This window comes from Apostichopus japonicus, chromosome 22 (genome assembly GCF_037975245.1).
Source record: "Apostichopus japonicus isolate 1M-3 chromosome 22, ASM3797524v1, whole genome shotgun sequence".
Classification (NCBI taxonomy): domain Eukaryota; kingdom Metazoa; phylum Echinodermata; class Holothuroidea; order Aspidochirotida; family Stichopodidae; genus Apostichopus; species Apostichopus japonicus.
Window position 1 is genome coordinate 20291296 of NC_092582.1, and position 14842 is coordinate 20306137.

Below are 14842 nucleotides of genomic sequence, written 5' to 3' on the forward strand. Positions count from 1 at the left end.
TGGTGTTAATTGCGGAGTACTTTGATGAATCCTTGCTGCTGTTAAAGAAAATGATGTGCTGGACATTCGAAGACATAATGTATATTAAGAAAAAGCAACGTCGAAACGTGAGCCGCGAGCCTACACGTATAGAACAGGCCAATGCGATACGAAAATGGAACAAAGGGGATGTCATGCTCTATCAACGATTCAATCGAACCTTATGGAATAAAATCAATAAATATGGGCCAAATTTTCAGAAAGATTTGAGACGCTTTAGGGAAATGAATGATGTCACAACTAAATCTTGCGTGAATACTACGTCATCAGATATCAACGGGAATTATATTCTTCAGAACCGAAGTGACCTTTGCCAAAACTTAAACAGAGATATAAGACCATACACGGAAATGCTTGTAAACATTGTGAACATGCGCGGGCAATAAAGATCATTTGTAACCAATTAGAAATGTTACAATGAAGATTGCCAAATTCACTACTATTTTCAGGAAGTTTGATGAACGTTCCGATAGTCTGGCACAGAATGTATGGTAAGATGTGACTTTACAAAATGTGACAGTACAGTTAAGAGACTATATTAAACATCAGCTAATGGATCCAGAGAAAATAATTGCGTTTTAAAGGATCTGTTTACTAGTTTAATTTACGTAATCCGAATGTCTGAGTAGAAGGAAGTGTGCTTCTGTTTATATAATACATTTATTTGCTATGAATAACTCAAGGGGAACACTAAATTGGCTTCCAACTTTACCGGTATATATCAAGTACTATATAAACATATATCTGGCTATACCATGGTCATTTCATACCATATCCTTAGGTCATTTCATACCATATCCTTAACCACTTGCCAGTTATCCCCCAAATTAAGTGGTGAGGTGTATCCCCGGGTGATGATAGGGACTTGGATGCCTTGAACTTTCTTCAGAATAAACTAGCAGACACGGAAGGACGAGTAAAGCGAAAAGTGATCTTTAATGTTTTCTAAATTCACAGTTACAATGTATATTTATATATATATATATATATATATATATATATATATATATATATATATATATATATATATATATATATATATATATATATATATATATATATATATATATACATAGAGTCGGTTGGTTGGCGTCTTTCTTGGCGCAGAGTGCTCTATGTCCGGGGACAGAGCGGAATATATGTTGAGACAAGTTGAGACTAGTGGAACACTAGTAGTTGTTAATCAGAGTTTCACGCGTTGAGCGATCATCAGACAACTGACGAACGATTGTCATTATATATATATATATATATATATATATATATATATATATATATATATATATATATATATATATATATATACATATATATATATATTTATATATATATATATATATATAGCCTATACACATATATATATACATACATATATATATATATATATATACATATATATATATATATATATATATATATATATATATATATATATATATATATATATATATAATTTAAACCGTAATGAGTTGGAAAGTTAAGGAAACAGTGAAAAAACTGAAGAATACATAGCGTTTTTAGTGTCATATACCACTTTGTTCTTTTTTTTTTCTTAAATTGGGACTTCGAAGGCGAAGAAAAGAACTTTATCACTGTAGAGACCTATGGACGTGTGTAACTTTTAGTTCTGCAGAACTCACTTCAATTAATTTGGTCTCTACCCTCCTTGTAGATGACCCAGCTGCTGTGTAAGATACAGTACTATCTTGAAATATACATGGAATGGATATACATACCACGACACACTGGATATACGTACCACGACAAACTGGATATAAATACCACGACACACTGGATAAACATACTACGACACACTGGATATACGTACCACGACAAACTGGATATACATACCACGACACACTGGATATACATACAACGGCACACTGGATATACGTACCACGACACACTGGGTATAAATACCACGACACACCGGATATATGATACCATGGCACACTGGATATACGTACCACGACACACTGGGTATAAATACCACGACACACTGGATAAACATACTACGACACACTGGATATACGTACCACGACAAACTGGATATACATACCACGACACACTGGATATACATACAACGGCACACTGGATATACGTACCACGACACACTGGGTATAAATACCACGACACACCGGATATATGATACCATGGCACACTGGATATACGTACCACGACACACTGGATATACATACCACGACACACTGGATATACATACCACGACACACTGGATATATACATACCACGACACACTGGACTGTCGGCAGACCAGGTACCGTCACTTTGACACGTTAACCGTGTCTCGCCATGCAATCGATATCCTCGTTCCGTACACGCATAGCGGGCAACCACACCGGCTTCTCCAGTTCTATATATAATTTCACCTTTTGGAAATGGGGGGAGGAGATCACAGTCTTCAGCTACAGAAAGAAGTAAACAACAATCAGTTAACCCTGATATCCCTATTATCTATCATTTTTGAGCCTGACTTGGCCACATCAGCCAGTGGGCTACTCTTTTTGTCCGATGTAGCCAGCCTATATGATTACAGGCAAACTACTGCACACTACCAAGCGGTTTCATAAAGCAATAATTTCTCGAGACAGTAAATGACATGATGTGGTATATCATAGGAAACACACTTGGAAATCTACATATCAAGAATTAACCTTCCCATTGAAATACCATATTAATGCATATTCACATACCAAAATAAATCTCATTTAAGTTATTGTTTGGCTGGTTTTTTTGGGCGATTTGACCTCTAATTACCTCAAAGGAACTTTGATATCTACAACAAATGTCGGGGTTCTCGAGCTTACTAAAGTGGATCCATTTCAAAGTATGTACACAGTTCATCCAAGATTTACACTAAGAGTTAATATGTTACAAGCTCTCATCACTTTGCTCTATGTTGAAATGAAATGACCGTCTACGTCTACAACCAGAAAACGAAAAACGTTTAATGCTTACGATGTCGAAACATATTCATAGTGTGGTAAATCATACATGTTAAATATTCATGAACTTGTGTTCATCAAAATAAAGAGTAATGTCTATTGACTAATGCGGCAACATATAAAGAAAGGTGCCAGAATCAGATGTCATGTTGTCGAAGTATATTTAGTGACATCGTATAGAAACAGATACAGCATGATTATTTATGAGGTAAAATTTTACGATCTCATAAGCATGTATCAAAAAACTGTGCTTACATTTTAATATCCAAGTACATATATATAGCAAGTTAGACATACAATTTCAGAGATACATGATGAAGAATTTTATGTTCACTGATTAAAATTCATGATATTCACCAAATAAAATACGGTTGATTGTATTAATGTAGTGTCACAAAGCATTTGGCTCTTTTCATGTGTTTAAAGCCGTTTCTTGCAATTTGATGAATATGAATGACATAAAGAACCAAATTTTACGTTAAGCTCTGCCCATCCAATAATATTCATTCATTAATATTGATGGAGGAAACCTAAACAAATATACTCATCACGGCTAGGGCATCTACTTACTTAGTTTGACATTGACTCAACTTGTGGTTGTTGATATACAATGTTTACCAGCTGTCTGACAATTTCCCTTGAGGCCCCACCCATCATAAAATATTAATAAGGTGAAGTTGTTGCAAAGAACATATATGTAGTTACATCACCATACCAAGTGAAAACTGAATCAGACACACAGTTGCAGAGATACTGACATTTAAAAACATTTACGGGGAAGACCTTACTACTCATTAATATTCATAAGATGGGAACCAAAGACAAAATAGGGTATTAACATATTCCAAATCCCGATTTCGATGATGAATGTCATGTGAAGATATATCACGTGAAGTCACCTGACAAGGCGGGCGAATAATTGAAAATAAACACGAGTGGAATGCATGATTTGAGCTTAAATACTGTAATTGTTTAACCCACCTGGATATGTTTATAGCTATAGTATAAGACAACCTTACAATAGGCATCACTGCAGCACAGCATCAACTTTGTTTATGAGGTAACTGGAGTAGGTAGTTGCAACTGTGTACGTACTTCAGGCCTATGTGTATTTGGCTAAAGGTATCCATATACTATAGCCCCACGTGCTTGACTAGACTAGCCCCGTTTGCATTGAGAGATTTTCACCTCATTGACATATCAGTATTTCCTCCTTAATATTACCCCGAGATCTTTTTGCAAATAATTGTCCATAATTACCATGGACATAATCATGATGGACACTCTTGCTAGCTTGGTAATTTTGAAACCATTAATTATTAGCTCGCTTTGTCAGGAGACTTCACGTGATGTATCTTCACATGGCCTATATGTGAATGAGCTAAATCGATGAAGTCGATGTAAATTGGTAGAAGTCAATTTAGGCTGATAGAAACTGGTATAAGTCCAAGAAAATTGACTTCTACCGATTTAGTTTTACATATCATCGCTTTAAACTGGTAGATGTTATTTTAAATTGACATATACCGATTTATTTCATATATCATCGATTTAAATTGGAATATGTCGATTTAAATCGATAATATGTCGAATTAAACTGGTATAAGTCAATTTAAATCGACATCTGCCAGTTTAACTTGATGATATGTCAATACATATAAATCGGTTAAAGTCAATTTAAGTTGCTAGAAACTGGTATAAGTCGAAGGAAATTGGTATATGTCGATTTAAATCGGTATATGTCGATTCCCCACGATTTGAGACTGATGGCCCGCCATACACACCTACGGCTATTACATCGACATACAGATTCCCCTGTGTTTTAGATCCGTGCGTGGTCACGTAAAACGTAAAGGTTGAAATCGAAAACGTGCATGGGTATTGTTTTATTGTACTTCCCAGTGAACAGTACTTACGGACACATTCGATTGTTGGTTCCCAACTGTCTCCAACACATGTCAATCTGGCTGATTCTGGTCGCATCCGGAATGACGGATCACATGTTACTCCCATTCTGTAACCACGTCTGTAAGTATGGGTAGGATCGCTGTTGCGAGATAAAATCTTTCCATTTGGCGGATCTTCTGGTAATGTGCACTGAGAGTGAGCTGAATGAGAAAAGACGCGAATTATAAGTGTTGTCATGAACAATATAACCATCTACTTTAAACAAATGTCTCGAGAATTGAGTCTGTACTATCCAATCAAGTCGGGATCAGATAGGCTGGAAATATTCAAGTGATTAACTTTCCAGCACTTATAGCATAGTTTGCCTTTATAATTGTACGTGCATGGTACTATTATATTGTGAAATGCATCATTTGGAAAAAAACACATTGAAGATATTTTCTAATTATTAACGATAACAATACACGATGTACTTGCTGGGATTCAGGGAAGAAGTAGAGGCGGAAGTGGATGCAATCTATCGTAAGGGGGGGGGGGGGGGGTGAGGGGGATGTTGGACTGGATGTTGGAAGCGAAAGGCCACAAATTAAGTTCCATCAAAACTTTCCGACAGAGTAAATCCTCTGAATACTAAGAGCATCGTGTGTTAGAGCAACTTTACATGGTTTAATTTAATTGGTTAAATAATTAGAGGAATATTTGCATGTTAGAAACCTAACTGATCCAATTTTAATTATCAATATCTTGAGAACGCCATCTAAAAATTGGATGGAACTATCACCAGGATGTTGGAAATATGTTCCCCGCTTTCATAATCGGAAGGATCTTTAAAGCTCATACCATTCCAAATATTCACATTTGATGATCGGTATGACTTTCACACTCCCTTCATAAACTTTTGCAGAAATCTTTCAGAAATAACATGCGTACCGTGAATATTCTTATCGGGAATTACTAAACACTGTATATAGTCAAAAATCCAGAGGATATTTTAGGTCCATATTTAGTTCCCATCCCCACATTGATGACATCACATTTTCTACTGAAGGCAAGGATAGTCCCGGGATTGATTTATTGAAAAATCCAATAGGGACTTTCATGCAGGTTCCCTTATCATCGTATCAACTACTGCACTGACAAGATCAGAAATGGTCCGGTGGTTCACTTTGAATGTACATTATTGTGTGAGTACGTATGACATAAAAGCATGCATGATCGCCAAGATACGGTTCCGAAAGTTGGTGAAGGTTTTGGTTTACTTATAACTTAGGAATTATTCATCTACGGGATGCAATATACTGAAGGGAAAACTTGTATGTTTGATGTAGCCTTGAGTTGACAGGTTTGCAAATATCCTTAATGTATCACAAGTTAGCGAAAACCCCAAAGAAAAAAGGGGCCAAAAAGAAAAAGTACAGCGTGGAAGAACGCCTGTTATTACGACGTCACGTATTATAATTGCCTGGTGTGATGAGATGTGTATCTGGGACAGACACGTTGAAACAATACCTCAAGTTCGCAACTATATGCTAAGATAAGGGTTTCAAGTAACGATGTGTTTGTTATTAATAAAATACATCAAGTTAGCAACTAGGAGTTAAAATGAGGGTTTCCAGTGTCGATGTGTTATTAATACAATACCGCAAGTTAGCAACTAGGTGTTAAAATGAGGGTTTCCAGTGTCGATGTGATATTACTAAAATACCCGAGTCAAACAAGAAATAAGGTGTGAAGATGAATGTTTCTAGTGTCGTTCTGATATTATTACAATACCTCAAGTAAGCAAGTAGGCGTGAGATGAGGATTTCCAGTGTCGATGAGTTACTATTAAAATACCCCAGGTTATCAAGTATGTGTTAAGATGAGGGTTTCCAGTGTCGATCTGATATTATTACAATACCTCAAGTTAGCAACTAGATGTTAATATGAGGGTTTCCAGTGTTAATGTTTCCAGTATCAATGTTTCTAGTATCAATGTTTCCAGCATCAATGTTTCCAGTATTTTGTGATATTATTACATCTTCCATTTTGTTGTCACGTTGTTTGCCACAGGAATATTCCCGTATAAGATATTTGTCAATCTTTTCTTTTGATTTCAATTATGAGGTATTAACAAAACAAAATAATGCAACAATTAAGGAATATTGAACGATGGAACGATAAGTATGGTAAACTGTCAGAAAAGGGTAGGAAGTCATTCTTATAGGTTGTACCTACCATTTTGCATAAGACAGCTGAATGCAGCCAACACCAGTATGATCCACCCCTTGGATATAGTTCCCGACATGAGATATAACTGTCGAAAAACACGAATTATAAATACACTTATTTGAATTATCTGCTTGCATGGTAATATTGGTAATTACTCACACACTTCACGATTATTATCTTTAACTTTAAACACTAGTGCATGATATCATCAAAAATTCCATCTTAAACTCTAGTCAAGATATTATGTTTCGTAAATGAAGTAAGTAATAACTTAACGTTTAAAACTAGAGAAAATAAAAGTACGAGGTGTTGTTTTTTGGCGTCATGAGGCGAGTTCACTGTAATTTCGGTGGACTTTGGAGGCTTGGGTAGCCGTAACGACATTCGTAGATATAGAAATGATGGTAACAAAAGCCATACTTAATGTTTCTGGTATCAACATTGCCACACATAAAATGTTGTGGAATGGTAACATAAGGCAGAATTTTGATATGTCATGGCTCAAGAAAAGAATGAGTGCTGGAAATGTTTCTATGTAGCTATTCTGGTTTTCAAGATATTGATTGGGTGAAAACATCCGATGCTACTAAAATTGTTAGTGCATATGGGTGGGCCGTTTCGAAAAAAGAACCATCGTGACACTATCTAAGCGGAGCCAGTAAATTTTTGTCAAAAATGCCTCCTAGACTGCCGGAAGTGGCACTTCCTAGGCCTTGTAAGTTGCATCTAAACATTATTTATTTTGAGGTCTTATGTTTCAGAAATTTACACCTAAAGAGAGGGTAAATTAGAAAAGTTTATTCGGTAATTAACTTTCTAGAAAAAGAAGAATTAACGTTACTTTATAACAGTGGCGGAGCGTCCATACAGTCAGGGGGCGAACACCCCCCCACCCCCTGACGGACTCAAATGGACTAATGGCGCCCTTTTCAGCTTTTTACCACTTTTTAAATATTCGCTATTATTGACTTTTTATTGCACTCTCATATACAGATTGACATTTTTCACATTTCTGTTGACGATGACACCTATTTATTCTTCGTTCTTCTGCAAATTAGCAAGGCCTGGAAAGGGTAATTTCCGGCGATCTAGGGAGTATCTTTACACAAAAAAAAATCTGCACGCTCCGCGCCAACCTGTGGTGGCGCTCCGCTTAGATAGTGTCGAAAGCGCCCCTACAGACCATTCTCGACCCCCATGACCAATACCCCCAGCTCCGCCACTGCTTTATAAGCTCTGCTTTATTCATTGCTTTCAACAGGTTAATGAAGATATAACAGCACGCTATGCCATTCAGATGGTAGCCACAGCCTTTATATTCTGAGGGGAAGCCAGATGGGGAATTTAAAGCGTCAATGATTGTTAGGTTTGTGTTATCATTGTTTGTTTCACATGCCAAAAAGGGACCTACTGGGGAGGGCTGAGTGAGTGGGCCTCAGTATTCTTAGTTTCTTAGTTAAACTATTGGGCACTGTTAAAGGAACAATGAAATTGATAGATGTAGTAAATATATTTATGAACAATACTTTAACATTAGACTGCTACACTGCTGAATCTAAATCTTTAAACCAATCGGTTAAATCTAAGGAGCTCTCTACATTTATTGTTTTTCTAACAAACCCGTGAAAACCAAGCCAAACGCACGGTCATCATATCTGCGATCGTGCATATACGTTGCGAGCGGCCTTTTTACTAAGATCATGTGTAGCATTATGTTCCCCTTGTAGGGGAATTGTGATACACACCTGACGACGATCATACCATCACAGTCTACATGCACGGGGACAGGGCTTGAGAGCGGATCAGTCGTTCGGTGTTTCATGCCCAGGTTCTTTCTTCGTGACTTGTCTTAAAGTGTAGCTGCCCCCATTCCCCCTCGATATATATATATATATATATATATATATATATATATATATATATATATATATATATATATATATATATATATATATATATATATATATATATATATATATATATATATATATATATATATATATATATATATATATATATATATATATATATATATCGAGTAAGTATATATCGAGTTTATATATATCGAGTATCGGGTTTTCCAAAACTGTGAATCACTGTGGTAGAGTGGTACGGACTTCGGTTCGTGACACGAAGATCCGGGGTTGATTCCTACCCAAAAGGACGAAACCGGTCGTGAAGTGGAATTTTTCTGGTGTGTTATTCTTAATTGATTTACTATATATCTGTCATACCACTTGCTACACATTCATTTCTTATTTTCGGCTTGGCTTGCCTATAAAGATTGGTCATTCTGTATGTATATATATATATATATGTCGAGTTGCTTAGCACCGTACGTGATCTACAGATCATTGCAGAACATTATTACTTCCATTCTATCATCTGATTCACTGGGGTTTCCGTTTTCCAATTTCTTTCAATTTCGTGATTGTTTCGTTCGATAAGGGTTCTTTGCAGGGGAATACCCACTTCTATTCGAATTCCTTTTATTTGAAGGGTCTTTTGACTTCATTTCATGCGAATCGGAATTAGTTAATGTATTGATTGGTGTCTTTAAAGCCGTTATACGATCTGCAAGGCCACGGATCAAGTGTTCTGAACTGAAAATGCAAGGATTGGTTGAAATCGATAAAAAATATAGAGTAAAAAGCCATATCTGATTGTAAGTTATTAAAATCTGGTATTTACCTCCAAAACCTGCTGACTCGGCGATCTTCATAGACCAACTTGTTTATTTCTCTAACTGCAATATCGGTATAGGCCTGTGCGATGGCAACTTTACGCTAACGTACTATATTGTTTTGATTTTCATCGTTTCGGAGGATAGTGCTTATCAGTGTTTATACTGTCTCATATATATATATATATATATATATATATATATATATATATACATATATATATATATATATATATATATATATATATATATATATATATATATATATATATATATATATATATATATATATATATATATATATATATATATATATATATATATATATATATATATATATATATATATATATATATATATATATATATATATATATATATATATATATATATATATATATATATATATATATGAGACAGTATATATATTTTGCAAGGGGTAACAATTTATGTATCAAACACAACATATTTTAACATTTAAAGACAACTACATAATATTATCAACATTTACTATTAATAGTACCAAGTATAATTGTAATGTTTTTTTGTTAATATAATTTAACCTGTTGAATGTTTTTTTCTACATTGAAAAACACTGCAAACACTACGATTTTAGTAATAGCGACATTTCTGAGAATGACCGTCGCTGTCCAAATAATGAAGTCTTCGGCTTTGAGTACAGCGTTTCTGTATGTTGCCGTGTTGAATGAATCTAACCGTAATAGTAGTTACCGACTGTGCGATCGGCGGTTTAGTCAATGCCGACTTAACAATTCGCGGTTCCCTCACAATTTTTCAAGGTCGGTAAGAGTGACTCCGTAGTAAAAAAGAGTGGTGTTTCACGCGGACGGACTGATTTCTGGGGTGTGTCTGCAAACACATCACTGAATATAACAAACTTGAAACGTACTCATTGGATGTTCTTGTTTACTAACAATATCATAGGATTTTCGATTTCGAATATCACAAAATAAAAAGGTTAATACTTACAGTTTGTCTCTTTTAGGTCTCGTTGAAAGTTTAATCTTGTACGGTTTCTCTGTTGTTGATAAGCTGCTGTTAAGCACTGATATGGCTTTAACGTTTACATAAGTTACACCACAGGGGAAACAGCGGAAGTACATGACATGTCGCAACGTGTTTAGGAGAATCCCATTTCGTAGACACTCTTTCGCTGATAGGTAGACTGCATCACACTTATGCGGCATGGAACCGAGGATGAGAATAAGTGCTGTGTTGAAATGATACCTTAAGTATTTTATAGTTAGTCAAGATTTCACCTTCGCGAGAGAGTACGTATCGGCTTCACGGAAACAAATCGAACTACACTTTCTTTAAAAGACTAACGGAACATAAAAGATTAAATCATAACAATGGTACCAGTGTAAGCACTGATATAATTCGAAAGTACAAGCAGGCTAACTGAGAACTCCACGAAAATACATACAGGCTAAACGAGAACTCCACGAAAGTACATGCAGGCTAAACGAGAACTCCACGAAAGTACATGCAGGCTAAACGAGACCTCCACGAAAATACATGCAGGCTAAACGAGAACTCCACGAAAATACATGCAGGCTAAACGAGAACTCCACGAAAGTACATGCAGGCTAAACGACAACTCCACGAAAGTAAATGCAGGCTAATTGAGAACTCCACGAAAGTACATGTAGGCTAAACGAGACCTCCACGAAAATACATGCAGGCTAAACGAGAACTCCACGAAAGTACATGCAGGCTAGCCGAGAACTCCACGAAAGTACATGCAGGCTAAACGAGAACTCCACGAAAGTACATGCAGGCTAAACGAGACCTCCACGAAAATACATGCAGGCTAAACGAGAACTCCACGAAAATACATGCAGGCTAAACGAGAACTCCACGAAAGTACATGCAGGCTAAACGAGAACTCCACGAAAGTAAATGCAGGCTAATTGAGAACTCCACGAAAGTACATGTAGGCTAAACGAGACCTCCACGAAAATACATGCAGGATAAACGAGAACTCCACGAAAGTACATGCAGGCTAGCCGAGAACTCCACGAAAATACGTGCAGGCTAAACGAGAACTCCACGAAAGTACATGCAGGCTAAACGAGAACTCCACGAAAGTACATGCAGGCTAAACGAGAACTCCACGACATACATGCAGGCTAAACGAGAACTCCACGAAAATACATGCAGGCTAAACGAGACCTCCACGAAAATACATGCAGGCTAAACGAGAACTCCACGAAAATACATGCAGGCTAGCCGAGAACTCCACGAAAATACATGCAGGCTAAACGAGAACTCCACGAAAGTACATGCAGGCTAGCCGAGAACTCCACGAAAATACATGCAGGCTAATCGAGAACTCCACGAAAGTACATGCAGGCTAAATGAGAACTCCACGAAAGTACATGCAGGCTAAACGAGAACTCCACGAAAATACATGCAGGCTAATCGAGAACTCCACGAAAGTACATGCAGGCTAATCGAGAACTCCACGAAAGTACATGCAGGCTAAACGAGAACTCCACGAAAGTACATGCAGGCTAATCGAGAACTCCACGAAAGTAAATGGAGGCTAATTGAGAACTCCACGAAAGTACATGCAGGCTAAACGAGAACTCCACGAAAGTACATGCAGGCTAATCGAGAACTCCACGAAAGTAAATGGAGGCTAATTGAGAACTCCACGAAAGTACATGCAGGCTAAACGAAAACTCCACGAAAGTAAATGGAGGCTAATTGAGAACTCCACGAAAGTACATGTAGGCTAAACGAGAACTCCACGAAAATACATGCATGCAAGGTTTCCGAGTCCGTGTGGTGTCTTCTCTGACAAACGACACTCGGTCAGGCGTTGCCAACTGTGACACCTTTCGGAACTTTGAGAAAAATGTTCTCATTATTATTAAGAATAAAGCATAAAATATGGCCAGTTAGCTCCCGAGCTCGGCTACGAATTCATACACCTTCAAAGCAGCTCTAGGTTCCCTCACTGTGGTACTTTATCTGGATATAAGTCAACACTATTTCGTATGTCTGTGAATAATTTGGAGGGTCAGAGCTTCCAGAAAAATAATTTTGAATACTTTATCAAATTTTTTTGCAGACGAAATTTTAAACATAATGCTCTATAAGCCAACTGATTATAGAGGATTACAAATGAAAAGTAAATGAGATGTCCAATGAGAAATCCAAAATGTGGCATATATAGAACTCGCAATCAATATTACATGGCAAGGAAAGTCAGATGTCATTCAGAGTGACCCAGCTACATGTCCAAGACACTTTGGTGACATGGTACGTAGATTTATCAATGATGTATTGCAGAGCTCATATCATCTAATTGGTGGGATGATTAATCAATTCTACAGAGTAGAATTTCAGCAAAGAGGTTCTCCTTACATTTACATGCTAGCATGCAGAGATGCCCCAGTGTATGATGATGCAACAAACTCTCAAGTAGAACAGTTCATTAACAAGTATGTCAAATGCAAGAAACCACCACCAACTGTCAATAATTCAGTTAACTTGCAATCACACAGTCATGCAAAAACATGTAGAATGAAAAAAAACAGGGTGTTTGTAAGTTTGGCTTTCCAATTTCACCAATGCCAAAGACGATGATTCTCACTCTATTAGGAGAAAATGATAAATGAAGACAAAGAACAATTGCCAACGCTGTTTAACATGGTGATATGTTTTGTTGGATGGCCTGATGTTAGCAGATGATGTCCCTACTACATTTTAAGAGATGCTTCAAATCCTTGAAACTACAGAAGAACAGTACATTCGTGCCAATTAATTAGGAAATAACGAAATGCCAAACCACAAAACTCACTGATAATATCACTGAAAAACGCTATCATCACTAAACAAAAGGTACGTCGGGTTTGTATCTGTGTTGGTTCATGCGATGATATTGGGGCAGGATGAAATCTGTAGAAACACTTCTACTATACCCGTTGAACTTAAAGCATCAATTGTGCTTGTCTGTGTTCGTAAGGTCACAAGTAAAACATTTCATCACTTCTTGTCTAGCACATTTGATGCGATATACTCTCTGTTTAATCTAAAACATTCATTGGTTCACCCTTTTTTATATTATTATTCTTCTGCTGTTAAAAGTGAATCTTTTCGTGGCTTATCTGACAACATTATGTTACAATAACTCTCGGCTACTAATGACATTTCTTTACAAATTATGAGAGATGCATCAACATTCAAAGTAAAACAAAGAAACTATTTCCAAAGTCAGTATTTTTAAAGTCCTGTTATGGGAAGTGTTCACTATCGATATATTTGTCTGTCTATTAACCGTTACCGGGACCACGTCTGTATCTAATCTATGTGTTCCGCCTCAACCGCGCTGATTCCGGGTTGATATTTTCATTAATCCAAGGAACAAAGTGTGCGACATTTGCGAAGAAATCTAACTCATTTTGCAAAGCACATCCAATGGTCCAACTGGTGACTCCAATGACAGTCCAACGGCGGGAATCTCCTCTTTTAGCATACTTCACTAAAGGTCCTCCCGAATCTCCAGAGCAGGGTCCTACTTCTCGACCGAGGTACCCAGCACACGTCATAGTTTCATCAAACCAGTCTTCTTCATCGTTTCCAACCAGACTTGTTTCACATTCATCTCGCCTGCGAAGTTGCAAGGTTAGTTCCTGAAGGTAGTGTTCTGGTATTAAGTTGGTACCAGTCTCATTCGCTTCAACTACCCCGTTGTGTCCCCATCCTGTCACAACTGCAGCGCCAACAGTGAGCAACCGGTTCTCTGTTGGTGAATTTAAATAATCGAAATGTGACTGAGACAATGTCGTAAATTAAAGCAAGGCTGTGTTCACACATCCAAGCTTATAGCAGCTACGTTCAGTTTATTATCATCGTTCTTACAGCGAGGATGAGATGTATTGTAGTCGGTTTGTCATTGGGGCCTATATTTTGTCTATTTCAGTTGCCATAGCAAAGGTTGCCACGGTAGAAAATGATGTTCCTGCGCAGAGAGTTCCGCGGGGTCACCAATGAATGGGTGATCGGAA

The 14842-nt window shown here is 36.9% G+C and overlaps 2 protein-coding genes across 4 annotated transcripts in view; both read right to left on the reverse strand.

Moving 5' to 3' along the window:
• LOC139964114 (complement factor B-like) overlaps positions 1-7206 on the reverse strand; it is a 62596-nt gene extending 55390 nt beyond the window's left edge. The window contains exons 1-2 of one of the 2 annotated variants that reach the window (XM_071965472.1): positions 7128-7206; positions 4919-5110 (exon numbers count right to left, since the gene is read on the reverse strand). In XM_071965472.1, coding sequence (XP_071821573.1) covers positions 4919-5110; positions 7128-7197 — 262 coding nt within the window. In that variant the 5' untranslated portion in view covers positions 7198-7206. The remainder of the gene's footprint in view (positions 1-4918; positions 5111-7127) is intronic. The other variant, XM_071965471.1, reaches the window with a different exon arrangement.
• A 6547-nt stretch (positions 7207-13753) lies between these two features.
• The window catches only part of LOC139964111 (complement factor B-like), a 57857-nt gene continuing 56768 nt past the window's right edge, over positions 13754-14842 (reverse strand). For both annotated transcript variants that reach the window (XM_071965466.1, XM_071965467.1), the window contains exon 16: positions 13754-14577. In XM_071965466.1, the coding sequence (XP_071821567.1) occupies positions 14141-14577 (437 nt within the window). In that variant the 3' untranslated portion in view covers positions 13754-14140. The remainder of the gene's footprint in view (positions 14578-14842) is intronic.